Here is a 23799-nt window from a genome sequence, read left to right as displayed (position 1 = left end):
ATTACCACTGTTTTGAAAGTGAGGAAAACTTTTAGTTTCTTGTGGAAGATAATTGGGTGAGGAATTGGTTTTTACCTTGATTAATTAATCTAAATTAAAAACAATACAAATTTTTATTCTTTACCTTCCATTTGCAGAAGCAACTGCAAATGTAGAACAAGAATCAAAAGTCCCAGAGGCTTGCGTTGGTCTTCTAGAAAAAGCTGAAGACAGCAGACCACCTCCCAGCAACCATGAAGAGCATCTTCCAGAACAGACAAACCATATTTCAGAGCCTGCAGGTGAGGAATGCCAACCACAATACAAAACTGGAGCCAGCACTTTGCTATCAGCTAATTCTGCCCCACCACCTAAGTTCTTTCTCACTGCCACTGTTCTCCAGTCCTTAGCAATGAAAAAGCAACAAAGGTTTAATTTCAAGAAGGTTATTAGTGCATGCTAACATGGGCACTGTTATAAATAGATGTAAATAGATATAAATAGATAACATTTTAAATTGCTATTCTTTAACTTGTCTTTTTCTTCCTCATTGTACCAATGTCTGTCATAATTTTTATTCCTATTTAAAATTGAAATAACATTAATTACATGTAGGACTGTTCTTTAACATAATTATGTCTTACAAATTAAAACTTACAGAATTATGTGTAGGATTTTTGTAGTATCTGCTTGAATGTATTCAAAGGTATATATGAATACTAGATGATTAGCATTAGACAGGGACTCCAGACTGATAATGGAGTATATTCTGGATTTGTATTCCAAGGGGAAGCTAGTATAGTCTGAATTTGGTTAATTAAAAAAATGAAGATAAAAAAAAAAACCAAACCAAACCCCAAACCTTCATCCTGTGCTTAAGCCCCAGGAAAGTCTTTGCTTCATGTTCTACCTCCACTTTGGCATGTCTGCCAAAATATAAAATTGCTGCTTAAAATGGGATTGTGAGGAGATAACACGTAGTAGACTGCCATATCTTATAAACTTCATTCCTGTTAAAAATAAAATAAGACCTATACCCTTTCCAGTGGCTTGCTTTTAAACTGCAGGTTGCCTGCATTCGTAAGAACTGAAGCATTCTGTTCGTCTTTTTCATATTTCAGTTCCAGTAGAAGCAAAAGAAGCTGTTTCACTAGAAAATAAAGACCTCCTTCCGGAAAAATCTGTTACTGCTGTGGATGTGACCGTTACAGAGAAACAAAAGGAGGCGGCTGAACACAACCATGTCCAACATGCAGAACCTCAGCAAGAAAAAGCCCTGCAGGAGCCCACAGGTAGAATATAAATAATAATTCAGTTTTAGAATGGAAATATCCTTTGTGAACTATTCACCTTTTCCTACTGACTGCATTGCCACTTGAGCAAGCAGAAATCTTTTTTGCACCAAGCAGCTGTGTGGTTCTTTGCATTCATTGGTGATTCTGTTTGCACTTTGCTTCTTATCTCTGCCCTCTTAAATACTCTTTTCCCCTCACCAAACTAAGAGCCTAAATATGTGTGCTACTAGTACTTTATCAGTGGGACTAGCTTATTTCTTTTCTGCTGTAGGATTTAAAAGCTCACCATCTTTTTGCTGTTACTGCTAGCTTTTTATTTTGGGTTTAAAAAGGACCATTAATTCTTATTACAATACTCCTAGTGAAGACCTCCTTCTAAATTGAGTTTTGTAATTACCAAAGGAAAACGTAATTTTTTTCCTGCTCCGCTAACACAGCCTCTCTGATGAGCTGTGATTGCTTACACTTGTGACGGGAGGCTGATTTGTGGGCCAGGGCTAACTGACAAATGACTGATGCTCTCTCTGAAATCAGTGGCTTGTAGCTAAGGAAACCTAGCACTGCTGATAACCGAGTACAGCAACTGACTTTGGTACAGAGGTTCTGCCTTCCACTGCTTCACCGTGGGTGCTGTGGGAAACTTGGCTCTTTTGCTCCCTCTTCCCCATTATGCCCCTTTTCTCTTCCCCGGTCTCATCTTTCCGCTAAACTTCTATTTTCACATTTTGGAAGGATGCCAGCTAGAGATATAAAAAGCCTGTCTGTTATCTTGTCTTGCTAAGACAAAATGGATCCTTAATGCATTTTTAAAAAGCTGTAGCATGTCCTTACAAGAACTGTTGGTTTTTTGGTGGGGTAGGAGCATGTATCAGGAATTACTATATTTTTAAATAGCATTGACCTATTTATCGGTAGTAGTTGAAATAGGTGGTGCGGATAAATGTCTATCCCAGCCTTACCGAGGTGGTTTTAGAATTAGTGTGGTATCAGTGCTGGGAAATTCTGTCTATATGAATGTATGGAATGTTTTAGATGTCTAAAATCACATATATATAGTGTGTGTATATAGATATACTTTTTTTTTTTTTTATGAAGCAAATAGTTGCTTTGATGTTTGAGCAGGCTTCCTGTATTCCAGGTCTACCTACTGCACAAATAAGGCAAGCTAACAAATCAAGTGAACGCAGGTTTGGCAGAGCAAAACCTGCACCAGTGCCCATTACAGATGTACCAGAGGAACGTCTAATAGGTATCCCACAACAGAAGAGTACTGACCCAAAAGTAGACCCCTGTTCTGTAGTGGAACTCAGATGTGGTGCTGGAACATCCCCTCGCAGTAGGTTTTCACATAAGAAGGCGACTGAGCAGCCATCTGGTGTGCTGTCGGAGTCTGTGGAGAGCTGCGGAGATCTGCCAAGGGAGAGCTGGGATTTGGAAGGTTCTCTGGCCATTGTGAAGAAAAAGAAAAAGAAACCAAAACAAAAGAGAAACCAGCTGCCAAGAACAATGGAGTTCTGGGATGAAAATGTAACAGTCTCAAAAGCTCCTAGAAACTCTCCGTTTGCTGCTGAATTGCGAAAACCAGATGTGTGTCCTGTAATGCCTGCTGAAACTCACAGAGAGCAGTCAGTTGCCTCAGGAAGCAGAGCTTCAGGTATGCCAAAGGACGCTAAAATAACAACTGGAAGTCCTATCCTGGGTGAACAAAATGCCTTCTCAGTGCCAGCACCAGGACAGCAGGCCCCAAAGCCCAGTGTGCCGTTAGAATCTGTGTTGGATGCAAAAAATGGGGTTGTCATGAAAACGGAAGAAACAAGAGATGGTAGTTTGATGCTGCAATCTAAAGGCAAAAGAAAAGAAGTTCCCTTGGAGCAGGTAGGCAAGACTAAGGTGGGGGAATCTGTTACAGCAAAGGGGCCAATCAAGCCTATGGAGAAAGATTTTCTTGATAAAAATGAGAAGAGCGAGTATAAGGAGTCAAAAAGTGCTGACCTGATGGCACCTCTTTCAGAAGCGATCCATCTAAGCAAAGTGGAAGCTGCTTTACAGACCAAACCTTCAGAATTGCTCCTTTCTGATAAAGATAATGAGTCTAAATGCATATCTCCCAGGTGTGAGGCATTCAGTGACACTGTCCATCGTGAGCTTCAGACTTCCAGTGGATCACTGGAAGCAGCAGCAAAGGAAGGAGGTAGTTGTGAAAAAAGCAAAGGGGTTGAAAATGAAGCCTGCAAACAGCCTGCTGTTCTAGAGGCTGCAGCACGGTCGGACAAGCTTCCTAACGAGCCAGAGGCAGCCGATGAAGCTAAACCCATGTCCTTGGATAAGTGCATGGCCATTGACTTTAGTACTTCAGGGGGGGTATTGAAGACCCCAACAGATACTACTAAAACGCCTGTTACACCATTAGTTGTACCAAAACCCAAGGAAGTTACTGCTTTGCAAAACAGAAAGGCTGATGGTTTTTCAGAGCAGCCATTTCTTCTGTCGGATAAATCTGATGCAACCAAACTTCCCACCTCCGCTGAAGCAGTGGGCAGAATGACGGTAGCAGATTCCCCTGATAAAAACAAAGGGAAAGGATTTATTGCGTTAGAGCAGCAGACTGGAAAAGATACCAATATTGCATATGGGATGGACAGACCTAAAAAAAAGCGTGGTGAAGGGAAAGTAAAAAAAATAAAAAGCTTCTCAGAGCAGATTATGTTTTCGGAGGATCTAAGCGAACCTACTGGTGGAGTGAGGACAGATGAGGTGATAAAAGAAATAGCTTACCCGGATAAAGGCAGAGGTTTTGCTTCTAGAGGACATCCATCAGTAAGCATTACACATGCATATCCTGCAGACGAGCCAAAAAAGAGAAGTAGTGATGGAAGAAGTAAAAAAGGTGACAAAAGTTTTTTCCAGCAGCCTTTTCTTGAGAATAAGATGGATCCAAGTAGTTTTCCTGAAATAATTGATAAAACTAAGGAAGTCAGTGATAAAGGCAGAGAGAGGGGCTGTATTACTGCTGAGTGTTTTAGGGAGAATACACCAGATATAACTAAAACACAAAGGCCAATTGAACTGGTAACAGAGGAGCCTAAAGAAAATACTGGGGAAAAGGAAATAGCTGATTTGGGTGCTTTAGACCAACCATTCCTGCAGGAGAGTAGGAGAGAGGCAGCACAACATCTTGCTATGGCTGACCTGCTCAGCAAAACAAAAGAGGTTGATTTGGTTAATAAAGGCAGAGAGGTTGGAATTATCTCTGCAGGTGAATCAGCTGTGGTAAATTCTGATGCAACACTGGTGGCAGACAAACCTAGGAAGAGGTGTAGTGATGGGAAACAAAAAAGTCCTTTGGGGCAGGCAGCTGTCTTGGATGCTGAGGTGGAAACAAGCAATCTTCCAAGCAAAGATAAGGTGGCTGGAAGCACAAAAGACAGGACCTTTGATAAAGATCCCGTGTCTGGTTTTGAAAGAGAGCTTTTGCTGGAGAATCGGGCAGGTATAACCAAAAAGGTGCTGGAAAAGCCTGAAATACAGTGTGGCAATAGAAGTTTGTCTAATCAGCCAATTCTTCCAGGTCATGAGACAGTAGAGCCAGAAATAGTCAACACTAAAGAAACTTGGCCCAAGAGTAAAGGTAGGGAGCTAGGTACACCCGAGCCTCTCCCAGAGCACAGGAGAGACGCAGCCGTAGCACATAGCCCAACCAAGGAACCGGTGATGGAGAAGCCTAAGAAAAAAAGCAGAGATGTGAAAGGCAAAAAGGCTGAAAATAGTCTTGAGCATCCTGCTGTACTGGGTCCAGGTAACGCCCCTGCAGTAGGTGAACAGGTGGGAAATATTAATCAAATTCAGCCTTTTGATAAAGGCAAAGAGACTAGTTCCGGTACTTTAGCAAGTCTGCTAGATGACTTAACTGATACTACTAAAGTACAAGCTCCTGCTAGTCCTCCAGAGCCAGAAAAATCGCACGCAAGTAGTAAAGACAAATGCAAAAAGATGGAGGCTAACTTACAGCAGCCATTTCTTCTGGAGCATAAAGCAAGTGCGGAACTGTTTCCTCCTCGTAACGTGGAGGTAACTGACAAACCTGAGGCAGAAGCTCCTGCTCCGTGCAGGGAGGCGGGTGGACTCCCTATCCTAGAGCGTCCAGCAGCGGCAGCTCACGCTCAGGCTGCAGTAACTGATAGATCTAAAAAGAGGGGTTATGATGGAAGCAGTAAAAAGGCTAAAAATGCCCCTGAACAGCTTGTTTTTCCAGAGACAAAACCAAAGAGGACTGAAGTGCAGCCTCCCAGGGGATCTGAGATGGCATATGGAATGGAAGACATGGATTTTGTTGATGAAAACAGAAATATTAAAAACTTTCCTACTGGCCCTCAAATGCTTTGGAATAATAAAGGAAGCCACTTTGAACCCTTTGCTCAGACTGCAGTAACTGGCCCCGGTAACACCGATGATGTTTCTCCTGGCTTCCCAAAGCAGGCAGATGAGGCTGCAAGAAGTGAGGGGCTTCCTCCTCCTGAAGCAGTAGCAGAGAAAAGCAGCAAAGAGCCCGGAGCTGGTGCTAAGAAGGAAATACAGACGCAGAAATCTTGTGAGCAACCGATCAATCTGGGGCACAAAGAGCCTGGAAAAGAGATTTCAAAGAAAGATGGTAAAACCAAAGGGACTGGTTCCCAGGATAGCAGTGAGGCAGGGAAACCACTTTCTTTGGATCATTCAGTTAAATGGGACATTAAATCAAAGAAGGACGAAGTTCACCTTTCTCCTGGGGCAAAGGTGGGTGATAAAGAAGTAAGAACCACTGATAAAAAGCACAACACTGACAACACTTCCTCAGACCTTCCTCAGAAGGTGGCAGATTCAAAAAACAGACCAGCTCCTGTAGATGCCAAAGGGACAGAGAAACCAGAAGCAACCATCTCTTTTGGAGAGAAGGCCACTGCGTGCATTTCCCCAGAACTTGCAGTGACACCAGAGAGCAAAGCAGAAGCGACGGTGCCGCGGGTTGTGGCAGAAGCATTGATGGAGAATAAAGCTGAAGGGGCTGAGCTGGATGGAGGCAAGAAGAATGAGCAGAGCTCGCTGAAGTGCTTGGGCAGTTTGGACAATAAAGCGACTGAAGCAGAGGCTGCAGGTTTAAACCTGACAGCTGCCCAGACAACCAAAATTGGTCCTGAAGGTGACCATAAAGGTCGTCCTCAGCCTGCAGAAGAGGATGCTGCTTCCGCTGGGGAAGCTGACCTGAAGGATGCTGCGGCGTTGAAGACTGAAGTAGATAAACCTCAAGATGCAACTAAAGAAAAAGAAGAAGAATGTGAACAAAAAGCCGTGAAGGAGGCAAAGAAAGAGAGAGTTAAAGCAGCAGAACAGATAAAAGGCTACATGAGACCCACAAAGGCAAGAGGGGTGCCGACTCTGCCAGCCAGGTCTGCTGCTCCAGACAGAGAGAAACAAAGGCAGCTGAAACCCACTGGTATGAGCCGGCAGAGGCAAGAAAAAGGTGTGTGTTTGCGGTTTGAGCTCGCAGCAGTAATCCAGACAGCTTGTGTGCAGGACCTTGCTGTTTGTCAGTGCATTGGCATGAATACATAATTGTTAATCCTATGTGGCACAAGCGAGTGTGGCATGACTGGTTTTTTGGCTGATCTTAAAAGGCTGCTAGTTCTGCTTGCCTGTCTCACAGTGCTAATTCCCAGAGTTTGAAGGATTGACAGCTTGGTCTAAGTTCCAGGACTCTTGATTTTTTTTAATTATTATTTTTTAAGATTTAATTTGACATATACATCATAGAATATTTAAGTAAACTTGCACTTCTTGGTGTTCAGTTATATTAGCTTCTTGTCATCTGGGACTGAAAGTGACCTTCATCTGCAGTGCCACGGTGAATCATCGGGATCACTGAATAGCACTGCATGCCACTGGCGGGCAGGGAGCGGAGTGTTCCTGTAGTAGGAAATGTTCTGGATCGCTGTCGCGTTGCAGGGTTTGGTTTTAATCCTACCTCAGGCTAACTGCAACCACCTACTTTTCCTCCTGCAGTTGGTTAATTACTGTATTTTAAGCTACCTTGAACTGCTAAGTCTACAGAATGTGCTTCCTTCTAGAATAATCACCTTTACTAAAGCAGAGTTGTAACAAAACAATAACGGGACTGACTCTGATTCTAAGACTCTCTCTCTAGTGAGGCAATGGATGGACTGGTAAGCGTTTTGGACTGTTTACCCTAGCTGTTGTCCGGGGAACAAGATCACTGTGCTCATAGGAAATGAGATGGATTAATGTAATAGAATTTAATGATGTTCATAGGAATTGTGAAATGGGGAATGTAGTATGGATAGAAATGAAACAAAAAAATATTCTTGTACTTCTGCTTCTTCTAAACCTTCCTCAGAAAGAACTGGCATCACCACTGTGAATTCCAGTCTGCTGAGACGGGCTGAGGTAGTTTATCCCTGCCCTTAGGCGCTCTTAGTTTTTTGCCTTGTCATCAGGCATGAAACTTTGTTCCTGTTTCTGTGGAGTTCCTTGCTGCCAGTTTGCATGATGCAGCCACTAACTTAACAAACATAGAGCTCAAGTGCGCCTTAACATGCTGGTCAGGTTTTTGAGAGGTTTTGTAATTTTAATGAGTGTTGCATAACCTGAAGTAGTTCTATTTTAGTGAAAGCAGTGTTCTCTGCATGAACTTGTGCCTGCAGAAGTAATGTTCTTTGGTGCATGATGCTACAAAATAAAGGGAAAGCTAAAGGCAGCATATTTTTTAAAAAAACATTTCTTTAAAGCTTTTCCATTGTCTACTAGAAGTCTATATTTTCCTTTGCTAACTGCTGTATTCAAGGGAGCGGAATTTTAGTAGCAAGAAAGAAAAGCTGCTCCAGAATGTTTTGCACAGGTAATGTGGGTACGGAGTTGAAGGATTCCTGGTTCAAGTAGCACTTCAGCCTGTGAGTAAGTTGGTACATACTTTGGATCTGTAAGTTTGCGCAGGACTTTGATAATACTCAGTTGCTTTTCATCCTTTAGCACTTCATAGACTCAACAGTTGTCGGGCTTTTTTAAGAGAAGCTCTGAATGACTGAGCTTGTTTTGGAAATGTCGGTTGACAGGTTCCTACGGCAGTTTAAATCCGAATGCTGTCGGGTGCAGGGTGCTGAGGCTGGCAGCAGCCCCAGCCCCTGGCATGGCTCTGGGCAGTCTCATGGTGACCGTGCAACAGCTGGGCTGAGTGACAAAGCATAAGTTGAAGTTGAGCTCTTAGCAGTGGAGGAGCAGATTTGCTTTGCCATCCAGAGACGTTACTGAGGTTGTCTCTCCTTCCATCCACTGCCCGGCTCATAGCAAAGCAGCTGTTCAGCGAGTTGTGAAACATCGGCAAAAGCCCAGGCTGAATCCGTGAGTTGGCCCAACTGGTGTGGAAGTGCCTTAGGCTGGATCCGAGGGTGAAAGAGTGAATTCATGCATCAGCTGAACACAAGTTAAAACCATAATCAATGAAGGGAAAGGTGTTGAGATTCAGGACCGTGAACATGAGTGTGCTTGTTTACTGGACGGAGAAGGAGCTACAGGGATCCAGGAGATCACTGTTATAGTCCAGGTTTTCACTAAGCTGTTGAGGCCATGGACTGTACATACCCTTTACGTGCCTGTTCATCCTGCTGTTAAGATAACAATTGAAAATATAAAGGTTTTTTATTTTCACTGGTCCCCAAAATGTGGCCAGCGCTTCATCTGTATTTGTCAGGTGGCACTGGGAAGCTCATACTTTGCAACACCTAGCGTCCGCCCATATAAGCTATTTTTCATTCACCTGGTGAGCAGTCAGGTCTACTATCAGAATAATGCATGTAGATATTTTGGAGGATTGTCTGCTGAAGTTTGGTAACTAAAATCTCTTTAGCCAGGTTCCCATGTCATCTTACGCTATGCATTCTAGAACAACAGGACGGCTTTCCTAAATGCATCAGCTCCTGTATGTACTACTAAAATAGGTATGAGCTTTGTGATACAGCTCCCTTGGGAGTCATGGCAACTGTGATGCTGCAGATTTCTCACACAGACAGAAGTTGTATGTATCTTTCATAAATTAGGCCTGCAAACTTCTGTAATTTTTTTTTTCTAATTTTGACTTTGCAGCTTAAAGTTAAGAAATGGTGGATGTAAGGTTGTTCATGCAATTTGAATTTAATCCCTTATCTATCTTTTGGATTTATTTCAGCTTCTCGGGTTTTGTTGTTGCCATTGTAAGAACTGCCCTAGATTCTTCTGGAAAATTATTTTACACCTTTTAATGTCAGGAGGCAGCTGAGATGATAACCAAAACATGTCAGACCAGCCTTTAAAATGTGACTGAGCCTTTATGCTACTTCTTGTGTGGAATTAAAACTAAAATTGGGAGTTATGTATAAACCCCAGGGTCCTAAAGTCTGTACTTCCAAGCAGGTGCCCTGGCTGATGCAGGGGATCTGATGTTTGAGGAGTGGTTAACGGAGTTAAAAACGGAAGGTTTTCATTCATCCAATGCTGAGCGTTCTCGTTCAGATTTACTGCTAGCATCCCTCTTCCCTTTGGTCCTCAAGCTGTATTTCAACATTGAGACTTTCAAAAGATTCTTTTTTCCTCCAATTTATCCTTAAAGAATAGTCTATTTGAAAAAAAGAAATTGATTTGTTTCAGTGTTTTGGATTTTGTATCTTCTTATAGTTTTTGATTTGCATAAGCTGTTCAGGAAAGGGCCATTTTCGTGTGCATCTGTTACAGCGATGCTCCAGTACTTAATGCTGTGGGCTTTGGTGCTGGCAGGGGAAAGAGCTTATTGCATAACCCCATTGTGTTCTAGACAGTTATGCTTCGGAATTATTCTCCCAACCATGGAGAGGCCTGTGGAAGTGGTCATCTGATGCTTTAGTTACCCCCTTTCCTCAAAAGCTTCCATCGCAGCCTCTGTCGCTGCCTTCTGCGGGCACCCTTCCAGCGCCAGACCTTTCAGCTGAGCTGATGACAAGCTGTCTTTGCAGCCCATTGGCACAATCACCACGTGTAATACAGTACATATTTCTCAATATGACAGCTCTAAATCCCTTGTGTGTAAATAAGATATGTTCACAAGGAAGAAATGCCATCCCTGCTTAATGACAGTATTTGCTTTTCTTTTACAGCCACAATGAAGCCCTTTCTCTAAATATTTTCTTTTCCTGACTGGTTCCCATTATGTTGGTGTCATTATAATGTTAAGTCGGTTTAGCATTTCCACAGTAACCTTTCATTCATATAATGGCTGTAATTCTCCTGTGGGACCCCAAACTGTAATTGGGTTTGTCTAATCTGAGCTAATCGGCTATGTGAGCGCGGTGGGGCAGTGGGCTGTGTGGGTGTGCATCCACCTCACCTGAAGTCACCGTCACAGATGCAGTTGTGGACAAGCACCTCGTAACAGCAGTGGTGCTTTAATAATGCTTTTGAAATGCTCAGAATTCCATCACATTGCAGCCTCTTCAGTAATTAAGACCTGCCTGCTTAGGTGTATGAGAGAAGTGAAAACCAATGTCACCAGCCAATTCTCATGCCGGTATTAAAAGTATTTATGAAACAGCAAGAGAACTTCACTATTACGTGCTTCCCCCCTACATTTTTGCACGTGTGTGTTTGATTCTCCTAATCGTAATTAAAAGACGAGCTGAGCTTGGAGGACATTGTTGCAGATCTGTAGCTTGCAGATAGTGGGAGCCGAGAGGCCTGTTTGCCTTCTGTAGAACTAGCGCTGAGCTCGGAATGTGCCGTTTATAAGGCTTGCTCAGAACAGTTCTAACTGTTGCCCATCTTTTTTGTCTTCCTTTTTTTTTTCCCCGGTTGGTTTTGTACTGCATGTTACATTGACACTGGTGGTTTCTTTAGCTGGAAGGTCTCACGCAGCAACTCTCATTTTAAGCTGGCACCCTATACTCTTTGGCTAGGACTTCCTAAGCTTTGTTTTCTTTCTTTATTTTCTGTTCCTGCTCATCCTTGACACTCTGACTTTCAAGAAAAGCTGGGAGCAAAACAAATGCACTTCTGTTTGTAAATTCTGCCAGGTTAAGAATGTTGAACACATTTCCTTAGGGATGTTGTTTAACTTTCAGGGGATATCTGAGTTTCAAGCATTATCTTTCCTTGCTGGTTCATTGCTTGTGTATCATTCAGGTGATTTTGCTTTGCTTCTTTTCAGTTTCTACTTTCAAATACTCCTACAATAGCCAAATACTGATAATAGTTTGAGTAGGAAATGCTCTGGAGTGTTTTAATTTTGGTTTTGGCTGATCACTAGGATTTTTAATGTATTATATGTAAATTCTAAAGTAAGCAGGGTTTGATGTGTGATTATCCTGTCCTATAGAGCATGAGGCTTTGTTTAAGTATCATATGGCTCCACACCTGTGAAATGCTAAGTTTGTACCACAAAGTTATGATGGCCAGAACACTAAATATTCTGGTTCACCTTTTTATCCTTTAGCCTGGCTCCTTCCAGCCTGCGAGATGAAATGAAGCATGCGCGTTCAGCGGGTAGTGTCAGACTTCAGGCTTCATGTGTTGCTGCTTGTTTCACACACAGTGAGTTTTGGGCTGAGCACACAATGTGTGTGTGTGTGTGAGCTTACAGTTGAGCAAGTGTGTAAATTGCAGTTTTAAGGCCTTGGCTTATATAGACAGAGTGTGTCCATGATGGTTCTGATCAGTCTGATCACTGACTGTTATTGGTAATAACACTTAATTAGAGATCACATTAGTTGGCAATGCTGGCAAGGAGTAGCTCATCATCCTGGAAAGTGATGTTGCCTTAGAAACCAGTGCAAAGGACTGCACAGAAACGATTGTGTTAGATTGGGGAGGGGGGGGGAAGCAAAGGCATTAGAAGGGATAAGTAATAGCTTTGGGAGTGAAGCAAAAATAGAAACACTAGGCTGATTCATCTGCTGAGGCTGGAAGCTTGCAGATTGGGTATTAAGTCGTGACGTGTTGATGTAGTGATTTTAGCCTGCTCTGGTTATTGGCACTGCCTCAGCCTGGGCAGCCACATTTTACCTGGTAAAGCCCGGTGAAGTGGATAGGGATTCTTTGCAGCTTTTTCAGCACTTCCTTTGGGTATGCCTTCCTTTGGAAAATGCTCCTGTTCATAGATACCATATAAGCATTGAAATACATCTACGCAGCTCAGATAAAAGACTACAGATGTATTTAAAGTTGGTACTGAAATATGTGCTGTATGCGCTCAGCTTCCCCGACAGGCTTATTTGTGTCAACTGTACTTGTAAGAAAGCACAGGATTTAATGATGATAAGAGGATGGGAACAGGCAAAATATAACCTTCCTCCTTGTGAAACAAGCTGCTGTCTTGCCACTGGAAGGTTGCAAGAAGCTCCGGGCAGTGGGTGAGACTCTACGTCCAGAAGCTGGACCAGGGTCTGACTTGCAAGAGCTTTTAACAATTTCTCTGCCATTATCGGGCACATTCTGGAAGATGGTGGAGAGCGAAAAGGACTGTGAAACCCCAGATCTGGTATTTGAAGAGTATGAAATCTTCCTCAAAGTTGAGCTAAGGGTAAAAGCAGTGGATGTGCTTCCTTCCAGGGAGTCTGACTGGCCCTTCAAAACCAACTCCTCTTTAGCATGGGCCTTTCCTCATTTGAGTGGTTTTTCAAAATCTGTCCAGCTCTTGTTTTCTGAACATCCTCCCACCCTTTTCTACTTATCTTCATTGACTAGCTTCTCTTACAATTCTTTAGAAAATTTAAAGTTTGTAAGAATCTAAAGGAACAGCTGGGACGAAAGCTCCGGTGTGAGGACTGCCGGTCATGTCTTGTGAGTGGCGATTCCTGGTCTTGCTGAAAGCTTAGCACAACAACCATGGCATAGCTTCAGGAGCAGACTATTAATAAATTTAAAGAGAAAAATGCATTTGGTAGAAGGCAGAGGTTAGGGCACGGGAACTGAGAATGAGAACTGGAAACAACATGGTATGGGCAGGATGAAGGTGTTGAGAAGCTGTGTATGAACTCTACATTACCTCCATTAATATCCTGAGAGATTAAATATTAGATGACTTTAGAGATTTTTTCATAGCTTCTCCTGCTTCTGAGTATCCCAGGTGTTGAATATGGTTCACTTCCTACATTTGAAAATTATTAAATAAAGTAGCAGTGTTGGTTGTTACTGGCTGTATATTGACATTATGAGTCAGGCTTTTCTTTCCAGGGATGCAAATTTCTTCTGTGATACTGGGCTCTGAGGTACCAGTCCCTAAGTCAACGAGGGTTTTCTCCTCTGTCTATTAAAAATGGTAGCTGTTTGGGGTTTTTTTAGGAAAAAAGAATCAAATAAAAACCTACTAGGTGGGTGCAGGTAGCTTTACAACTTTACAAACTTGCCCTTGCTCTTTTTGAAGTGCATTAGGTGATCTCTAATGGACTGAGATTTGCTGCAAAAATCTTGGTTTGGAATTGACTGAGCGGAAGAGGAGTAACTGTAATTACATGAGATGAGATGACTTCAAGGTCTGCCAGTTTGGGGGTCGAGCTAAATACTTTTAGCATGAGCAAGCACTTGCAAACAGTCCTACATCAGTTTAGGAGAGAGCATGCAAGCCTTGAGCTAAGGTCCCATTTTCCACTAGCAAGACACCTATGAATATTTTAAAGTAGAGAAAAAATTGTTGAGGCCTTTTGAGAAGTGAAGCTTGTGGGTGGAACTATTCTGGTTAATTAGAGGGTGTCATGAAAGATTCATATAACTTTACAGTTCCTTAGTCATTGTTTTTAAATATAGCAGTGTCTGAAATCCAAAGCTTAAATACAAGTGGATAAATGTGTGGATTGTAGCATTTCTCAGCAGCAGGTTAAATTCAGGGGGCGTAGTGTAGCTTCCAGTTTGAGTGTGAAAATACATTCATGCTCGGTTAAGCTATAGCGGGGAGTCCTTTTACTGCATCAGCTATAAGGACAAAATTTTCTCCCAGACTGGAGTCTATTGATGTCTGTAATGGCCAGTGTCTGTAAAGTATTGTAACCCTGGTTCAAAGAAGAAAATTTGCTTTAGTCAAGGATTAATCTGTACCAGGCACTTAAGAAAAAAGACGACTCTGCAGTTTGGGGCTAATGCAATCGTAGCAATCCAGCTACTGGCGGCTGACTGGCTAGAAGCAACCTCAGCCCTCTTGGGTAGGCTCCCAGTTTAAGCAGGGAAGCAGTGTCCAAGTCAAGAATCACAGTTAGAAAAGCCTGGTGGAGGATGCTGGGTGTAGAGGCTTCGCAGGATGGCTGAGTAGTGCACTTGGTATGTGTTGAGGCTGGTTTTGACCAGGTGAACACAGAGTATGAAATGCTAGGTGTAAATCAAGTGCAGTAGAAAAAAAAAACAGCTCAAAAATATTATCAGATATGTTCACAGTTGAACAAAAATATTTTTAAATCATGTTTACAGTATTTAAGACTGCAAAACCTCTCCCACCCTGTCCTATTTAATCCTTTTGGGCATTGTCCACTTGCTTGTGTGAGCGATACGGTTTGTGAATTGTGAAATCCTCATTACAGCAATGCTCGTGATTGCTGTTGTGACTCCAAAAGAATATATTAAAATTCACTGAAAACAAAGCCCTTATGCTGAAAGAGGTCATTCTGCGCTGCGATGTTTGGAGCTGGGCTTGTTTTGGGGGGTTTGTGTTTTGCTTTTCTTTAAGGGGAGGAAAACTGCTGACCTGAGTTCCTGAGTATCCTTAAGAGTGGTTCCTCAGCAGGAATTAATACTTCTAAACACATTGATTGTAATAGAGTTTGACAGAGAAAAAGGAGATGGCAACGTTTCCCAAAACATGTAGCAACCCAAGAAACACTGCTCACAGAAAAATCATTTTGCTGAGACGATTAAACCCCACTGGTGTCCAGCCAGAGATGGGTATTTCTGTTGCAGAAGTGTATTTCTCTTGATTTACTGGTGTGGGTTTTTGCAAAAGAACAAAACCTGCCGTTTTCGTTCGAACTAGTGGCTGAATCCAGTAAATGAGGCGTGCGGCAGGCAGGGGGTGGGGAGGGCGTTCTGTCATGAATGCAGGGGGCTTGGTGTGTCGTCACCGGCGCCAGCAGCGCGCTCAGCTCGCTCAGCGCTGCTGTACAGCCACGGGAGGAGGCGAAGCGATCGGAGATGTCTCTCTCGAACAAGCAGCCCGCATCGCTCTCTGAATACAGCCAGCTGTGCAAAAGCAAGAACACGGAGAGCTTCTCGGAAGCCTTCCACTGCATGGAGTCCCCGAAAGACTTCGGCAAAACTGAATTTGAATGGCAGAGGACTGAGGGGAAGCTTAATGAGATTGGCTTGAATGTAAACTCAGGGGGACCGATTAAGGATGGGCTCGTTAAGACTGCTGGCTTCACGGATGAGGACAAGCTCTGCTTCTTTGAAGGAAAACTAGACAAAGAGCTAAAAATAGCTCAGAAAGACAAAAGAGAAATTGAGGTGCAAGGCAAAAAATACCAGGCAGCTGCAGGTCACCTTGAGAGCTGGTCTTTGATTTCCGAAACGTTCCCTCCTGCAGAAGGGAACTTTGCAAACCCTAAAACTACAGATTTTCATGTGGGACAGGCAGGACCTGAAAAACCTAGTCCAGGGCTGGGTAAAAATGAAGCCATCACCGATCAGGAGAAAGCAGCCGGGAAAGCTGGAATGGAGACCAAATGCCAGCCAGCCCCGAACCTGCCCAATCTGTCTGTGTCGGAGAGCACTCCCAGCAAATCCGTGAAGGAACAGGAAATCAGTGTCTGGAATCCAAATTTCCACCCTATCCTGCCCAACGATTCGGGGTCTAAAGAAGCAACTGTGAAAAAAGATGGACCCCCCAGCTATTGTGTAATTGGGGTGGTTAATGACAACTATGTGCAGAGTGGCTTTTCTTCCTCCTCAACAGGACCTAAGCCAGAACCTCCAACTACCACCGTAGAGCTTGCACAAGATGACTCCAAAAGTAGTCACTTTAACAATACCGCTGAAATGGAGGAAGAGATGGAAGACAAGCTGAGCTGTGCAGACGACGGCAGTTTTCTGAACAGGGCTGCCCACCAAAGGAAGGCAATGAGGCGTGCAATGTCAGAGTGCTCTCACTTGTCAGTGCCCCTAACCCTTAACCTGGCTGATAAATACCCTGAGCCAGTGCTTAGAGAAGACGTTGCTACTGGTCTGCTCTCTCCTAATAGCAGCCTGACCCAGTGCTCGAGCCCCACAGCCAGAAAGCCGGGCGCACCGATGAAAAGGTCAATGACCGTGTCAGAAGAGCAAACATCTGTCTGCAGCTTGGGTCCTGAGCAGAGCTGCGCGGGGCTGCCCAGCCTGGTGGTGAAGGAGCATCAGTCCCTGCTGGCAGAGGAGCCGGCTGCCAAGAAGAGAGAGGAGTGGAACAGTGGCAGCAACTCGGTCAAGAAAGAGCTGGGCAGCCCAAGCTTGTATCACAGCAAGCTGGAGCAAATCCCTGAAATCAGCAGCCAGGACAAAGAGAGGGAGGAGGAGGCGGTGGTGGCAAAGAGGGAGAAGAGAAATGCCACCGATGGAGCTGCCGGCTTTGATGCTCCCAAAAGCAAATGCATCGAGATGGAATCCACCAAAACTGCTCCACTGGAAAGAAAAGAAATTGAGGTCAGCAATATGCAGAGCTCTCCGTCTCCCAAGCAAGGAGATTTACCACGTGATGGTATGTTGCTAATTTTTACCTCCCTGGGGAGTGAGCAGACAGTAGCTAGAAAGCAACTAAGTGACTTTACAGGCTGCAGGCAGAGGGGGGGCAGCTCAGTACACCTGAAAAGAGTAGCGTGGTTCAGGTTCCTATAGTTAGAACAAAGGATGTGGTTTGGGTAGATAAAAATGGAGGAAAAACATGTAAAAAAAAAAATGCCTGGCTGATTCCACAGCATCTCTTGCAGCACCAGCTGTTAATTGCTTGCTGGGATCCTAAACCTGGCTAATAGATTTTAAAATCTGTGGCACCCACAGCAGTCTCTCTTCAGTACCCTCTTGCCACTCCCTCTTGCGAGCATAGGTGCCCTCCTGATTTGCAAGCTGTATTGTTAGAGCAGCGTTATCAAAGTTAAAACCTTCCAACCTGTGTCAGAAAGATCTGCAGGTTGTGCTTTCCCATTAAGCTTTTAGCGCCTCTTGGTATTTCTGTTTGAGGAGGCAGCAGGAGCAAGTGGGTATAAGGATGTATGTAGTTACGCTCTTCCTGACTGTTTCAGTGCTGAGATTCCAAGTGGAATTTCCCTGTTACTTTCTGTAACCTCTTTCCCGAAACCCCAGTTACAATGGAGCCTTTCCCACTGCGACGTGTGAATAGCAGCTTGTTTTACTTTGTAGTGGTTTGTTGTTTCGATAGTGCTGTGATGGATGAGGTCAGTCTTCCCGGATTTAAAATCTGTGAGAAGAGTAGTTAATCTTTGTTCTCCAGCCTGAAACAACATCTCTGTCCCTCTTGCCAGCTTCAGCCAGCAATAAACCTGCTTTTTTCCTAGATTATGGGTGCGAGGATTGTCTATGTGCTTTGTCTGTTCCCTGCGTTAACAAGAGCTGTGCGTGGGAAGAGGAAAGAAAATGTGTTGGGGAATAAAGACAAAAGACTTGCATTGAGTATTTTTGCATCCAGTGACGACTTCTGTAGCAAACTGGTTTGCTAAACCTTCGGAAGACTAATCTAACACATGATATTGTCATACCCTGGGCTGAGAGTGACATGCCGATGTGCAGAGGGATGCGCTGCTCAGGTGGAGCTCCAGAATGCTGGGTGTGGGGTGCTAGCAGAGCTCCCCCACGATGCGGAGCTCGGAGCAGGGTACTGGGCTCTGCTCACAATCCCGGTCAGTCACCGTCTCTGGTTTGCGGTGTGTTAGTGACACCCAACGGTCAGTCACTCAGCCCCTGCCTGCCTGCGCCAGGCTCTGCTCGTCCCTCCTTTTTCCAGCTGTCTGTAATTCCTTTCAACACTGTCATATTCTGTGTCTAATTAGAGTTTTACTTTTCTCTATTCATTTATCGTGAGATGCTTCTATTTCCAAGACTGGCAGTCGGAGATCTGTAGAATGAGGTTTGGGCACTACGAACCACCCCTCTCTGAAGTGCCAACATGTCTTATCGCCTTCCCCTTTCGTTAGCTCAGTGTTACCTTGTTCCTTACAGTCTACTTGGTCTCCAGATTTTAAATAACTCTGGCAGCCCTGAGATGGAGTGCCAGTTTTGGTGGCAGCACATCATAGATTGCAGGCATCAGTCCTGCCGAGCCTGAGCAGAGATGTCAAATCTTTTCACGCAGGCAGGAGCCATCAGCTCTCCTGTTGATAGTTGCCAGAGCGATCCAGTGATCCTGGCTGTGAGCCGCAGTTGGAGGGGACACCTGGAGACGTGTTTGCTTGGGCACGAGCAGGATCTGTGTGGCTCTGTGTTTGCCTGTGCTCAATTTTGCACGTAAACACGAAAAGGTCATCAAACTTCTTGACACCTTAAACTTGACATCAATAAAAGCAATGCTGCAATAGAGGTGGAACAGAAAAAATAGTGCTGTGTTTGTGCACACCTTCCACGCCGCAGAATTTCTGGGGCGGTGGGGTTTGCTGACATCTGCTCTGCAACTGAAGTTTATTTGCGACGAGGCAAATTAGCAAGGAAGTTCATATTTTGGACAACCAGGAAACCAGATTTGGCTAGGCTGGCAAATTCTGTCAAGCTCAAGAGGCAGCCGTTTCAAAACACAGATATGTGGGATCTTTAAATCAGAAAAGCATTTAAAACATAATTTAAAGTGGATTGACATGTTGTCCCCAGGGGGGCTGAGCATCAGTGATGTAAAGGTCACTGAAAGATATGAGCGCTCGGAGTCTTTTGGTTGGGTTGTTTTTCGCAGATGGCTAATTCATATTGCCAAGCTTTCTTTTAAGTATCTAGGTTTAAAATTTTGCTCTCATAATCTTTATTTTAAAAGCTAGTTTATCGTCCATATAACCATAGGTCTGAGTGTGAACTGATACAGTAATAAATGAGGTAGCAGACGGCTCCTGGGCTTCCCTGGGGCAAGAACACCACAGAGTTGTAACTAATTTTTTACTCTCTTCTTCAAAATTAAGAGCTGATTAGGTTTGGTTTGTTCTGTTTTGTACAATGCATTGCTAAGAAATAAACTCTGGATTTATTCTCTCCTGGAAGAAAACATAGCAGCAGGTGCAGTTAAATGTTTTCTTTGCTTTATATATGTGTAGCTGAGAGAGAATTTTTGGAATACAAGAGAAAACGGACAAAAATTCCTCAGATGTTTCTGAAATCATTTCAAACTCTCTGTGATGAGCTTTTGCTTCCTCTCCGCTGTTAATAAGCAGAGAGGCGGTTATAATAAAAATAACTCAACCAAGCAAGCTGTCTTGGCTGTAAGTATGGAACTGATTCTAAATCTGTCCTTTGCATTTTATTCACGGCTAAATTACCCTTTACCTGACGTGTCCTTGTCAGCTTCCCCTGCTTCAGTCGTGGCATTCACCTTGCAGGTCTCCTTCCAGTCACAAGGCAGTGTGTGCAGAATGGCCAACGTACCTCTTGTATCTGACAGAAACAGATTTTTCCTTCTTTTTGTTAATTCCTCTATTTTTCTGCCTATCTGTTAGTTCTAAACCCAGCGCTTATATTTGGGGTGGCAGCTTTTGCCACTTGCGCTTTCTTTCATCCTAAAAATTCTTGAAGGAGTTGTCCAGCTTGATTCCCATCATTTGAATGGCATCTCTCTGAACTTCTGCCAAAAGTGGACTTCCTTGGTCCTGTGCACCCAGGGTTGGGGGGATTTTTGCTAAGCATCTGCTGTTCCTGTGCTTTTTTTAAGGTGCCCTAAAATTGTACATAAAACATTTCTTTCTTGCAAATAGTTTGGTGTTAGTATGATGGCATGTTTAGTTAAATTTCATTCTAAAAATTGTCAGAAAGGCATACCCATTCAAAACTCACGTACCCACGACAGGTATTTTAAGGAAGGAGATCCTGGCTGCGGATTAGTCCTGATCAGAGCTGAGCTGCGGAACTTGTTCTGGTCCCTTACTCCTTCAGCGATTACTGCAGATTCTCACCGAAACAAGCGGTCACATTGTTTCCTGCCCTGAACAGTAGCTCTGATGCATGTTCACCTTGTCTGCAAGCTGTTGTGTTTCATTGCACATACCTCGTCACCTCCAGTGGTGTCCCTTAGATAAGCAGTGCCATTCACTGCCCTCACCTTCTGCCTTTTCTCATTTTCTTTAAATTTCCTCCAACTTGAAGTATTTTCTGCTCTGAAATACCAGGAATTCCAGCCTCCACTGGACCACACTCTGTTGGGACCATCACCTCTCTGATACTCAGCGGCTCAGTGTGTGCATCAGAAAAATAGTCTTGGTTTTCTGATTCTATTTCTTTACAAATCTATAAGCAAGGTGTGCGGTCCAACATAACTTCTGAATCTTCTGCGGGTTTTTTTGCAGCAGAACACTTTGCGGTTTATACCGCAAAGGTAAATACAGAATCCCAGACTTCCAGCACGACTGAGTGAGGCTGTGATAGCCTATTGCCTCAGTTTTACATAGATTAAAGTTAATTATGGGATTAGGAAATAGCAGCCCAGCTACCTCATAATGAGCTAATGATACTTGTTCAGGTAATGTTAGTGGTCTGGAAGATTCCTTGCCGGTTGAAATCATGCTTTTAATGAGAAAAGAAGAAAGAAACAATTGCAGGCTGCGGGCAGGAGGGGGAAATGAAGGGACCAGTGCTAAAACAGTGCCTGATATGGGCTTTGGATAGTTCTTGGTGTATGCATCTTCAGCCTTAAACATAAAATAAACATTGGCATCTCTCTCAGAGATCTCAGGGAGAGTTTAAAATTGATGCTGAAAGTATTGTAATCGTTACATAAATCAGGCAGGTTCCCTGTTTTGCAACACACACTGTGCTTTCTCAAAAATAGCAATAACTACCGGCCAGTGGCTTACAGCAGGTGCGTGAGTTTTCCTCTTCCCCTTTCTCTGGGGAGAGCGGTGAGAAGAGCAAGGAGATGTTCAGGAGCAAAAGAGGGGTTGAAGGCAGCGTGTGCTGGCTGTGTACAGGGGTGTTGTTTATGGCCACACACTGCTCATCCCTGGAAATTCCTGCTGCAAGCTCAAGGTGCCAAGTGTGGCGGGACTTAGAGAATGGGAATTGCTATGGATGGGTCTTCAAGGTACACTGGGTAGCTTAAGGGTATGTAAAATGTCATGCCTGAAGTCCAAGGCCAGTGATACATCAGCTGATGTAAGGCGTGAGAAGACCCCTCAGGCTGGGCTCTCTGTTGCTTGTTGTTGATACGGGATGATATGCAAGTGTTTAATGTTGGACCCATTGGATCACTGGAAACATCTTATCTTTGTGCTTAAGTGTTCAGAGGCAGGATTGTGTGTGTAATTATTTTGCATTTTGAACAGTATGGAATCGCAGTTTTATGCCTTTGGATACTGGAAATACCCCGGGTGTCGCCTGGCCCAGGCACTGCCCCAGCTCAAGCAGCCAGCTGGAAATGCTGGGAGGTTTCAGCGGCACTCAGCAGTCCTAGGGACAGCCCGAAGCAGGAGTTGGGGCAGCCGTTCTCCCCGCTCCCCACCTGCTATCCCTTTGGAGGCGGCTTCAGTTGTGTGGGTTTGCTGGTATTTTTAGCCTGGCTGGGAGGTGTGCTTGGCGCTCTCGCTTTGGTTTGTCAGGGGCATGGGCAGAAATAGAGCTTTTTGTTGGTTTTATGAATGTGCTTCCACTTTTATCAATGAAAAGGGAAAAGCTCATGATTTTGTTAGCTTTTTTTATGCCCGGCATCAAATATTTAGCACTGTATCACCATCAAAAAGAGTATGTTCATTACTTTAAATAACTGGTTTTAGTTTGTGCCGTGTTAGATAAACATGGCGAGTAGTCTGATTTAGGATTTACCTTCCTGCGTAGAAAACAGTCATAACAAATCAACCTAGGTTTACAAAATGCAGGCAAAGAGGACATCTGGTTTATTCCTCAGTTCTTGAGAACAAGTGAAAATGTACACGTTGATTGAGTTGCGTTCAGTGCCAAATAAAATGCTTAGCTACTCTGTATTTGGGTCAAGCAGGAGATATTTTATTTAGGCTTTTCTGGAGAGGAGAAAGCAGATAAGGGTTGTATTTCTGCTTAAACTGAGATTTGTTATATTTGTAGATACTTTTGTCTTAAGAGCCTTAAACAAAAAGGCTTTCTTTGATGGTGTTTTTTTTGATGGAGCAGCTCCTTCTGGGTGGTGATGGATGAAGAGGAAGGAGCTCATGCCTCTCTGCAGCATTGCTGGCAAAAGCAGTATTTAACATGGTCTGGTTTTGGTTTTAAGGTTGTTTACGTTTAAGAGGGAGAGTAAAGATGGTCGTTGCCTTATTGCTTAATCTATTTCTCTTAATGGATTTTCAGTTGATTACTCTAATCCCTATGAGAATTATGGAGCTGTTTCATTGAATGATGTTTTATTTCAGCTTAGCCTGCTAAATATCCCTTGCTGCTGATATGGAAGATGAGTGCCTGGCCTCGTTCAGGAGCACGTTTGAATGCAGCTGCAAGTCCCCTTCCATTTTGAAGCACATTAATGAGCCAGCCTGGATCAGTGGCCAGGGGTAAGGCAGGTGAAACTCAGACCCCTAAAACAGGAGCTAGTGCCTTAACAAGTGGGGTAGGTGGGAAAGGAGGGGGTTTAAGTGATACCAACTCAGGTACCACCAAAATGCTTATTTAACTAGTCAGTAAAAGGGAGAAACAAGATGTAACATTCTTTAAAATCTTCCAGAGTTCAGTACGTAATTACTGCTGTCCTTCATCTTCAGCTTTTGCTTAGTGCAGTACCAGAAGATAGAAATGCTTACTTTTGGCCTTTTGAGATGAGCCTAAGCTATGTTATACTGGGGTCTTCACCTGTTCCTTTTGATGTGGAGAATGAATTTTTGGGAATGCTTATTCTTGTATAAGTTACTGCATGATATTTGAGCAGTAATGTGCATAGGCTTTCATTCTGAGTTGCATGATTTTTAAAACAGCGCGATAACATGGTATAGCTTTAAAAAGATATGGGTATGTTTCTATAAGTACTTTTTCCTAATTTTACTTCTTCAGGGAAGGAAACACGAACAGTGAAGCTTTTCAGATTTAGAGCCTGGTTTTTTCACATACAGTAACAGCTTTCACGAGAGCGCTTTACAGCAAAACTGATGGTGAAGGGATCTGAAAGACTGAAGGTCTGTGTTTGCCTCTCCTCTTGGGTTCCAGCTCAGCGTCACCTCACACGAGCTGTAACCCTGATGGTTTCATTTCTGTTCTGGCCGAGGAGGAGAAATAATGCTACTGTTGTAAGGATTTTATAGGATGTAGTTGTCACAAGGATGCTTTCGTGTGGCTTTCCTTCAGCAAATTGAGTTTTAGGAATTCAGAAAGGAAGAGAAAACAAACTAGAAAAAATTATATCAATTTATAAATCCATTATGTA

General features: G+C 43.6%; 1 protein-coding gene across 11 annotated transcripts in view; it reads left to right on the top strand.

The window, feature by feature from the left end:
- The window catches only part of MAP4 (microtubule associated protein 4), a 170439-nt gene that overhangs the window by 113349 nt on the left and 33291 nt on the right, over nucleotides 1–23799 (top strand). For 10 of the 11 annotated variants that reach the window (XM_040589744.1, XM_040589739.1, XM_040589745.1 and 7 more), the window contains 3 exons: nucleotides 138–281; nucleotides 1101–1271; nucleotides 2413–6771. In XM_040589744.1, coding sequence (XP_040445678.1) covers nucleotides 138–281; nucleotides 1101–1271; nucleotides 2413–6771 — 4674 coding nt within the window. The remainder of the gene's footprint in view (nucleotides 1–137; nucleotides 282–1100; nucleotides 1272–2412; nucleotides 6772–23799) is intronic. The other variant, XM_040589748.1, reaches the window with a different exon arrangement.

Source organism: Falco naumanni, chromosome 4, assembly GCF_017639655.2.
Source record: "Falco naumanni isolate bFalNau1 chromosome 4, bFalNau1.pat, whole genome shotgun sequence".
NCBI classification, from domain to species: domain Eukaryota; kingdom Metazoa; phylum Chordata; class Aves; order Falconiformes; family Falconidae; genus Falco; species Falco naumanni.
Note: the sequence above shows the minus strand (reverse complement) of the source record. Positions and strands in the feature narration are given on the sequence as shown.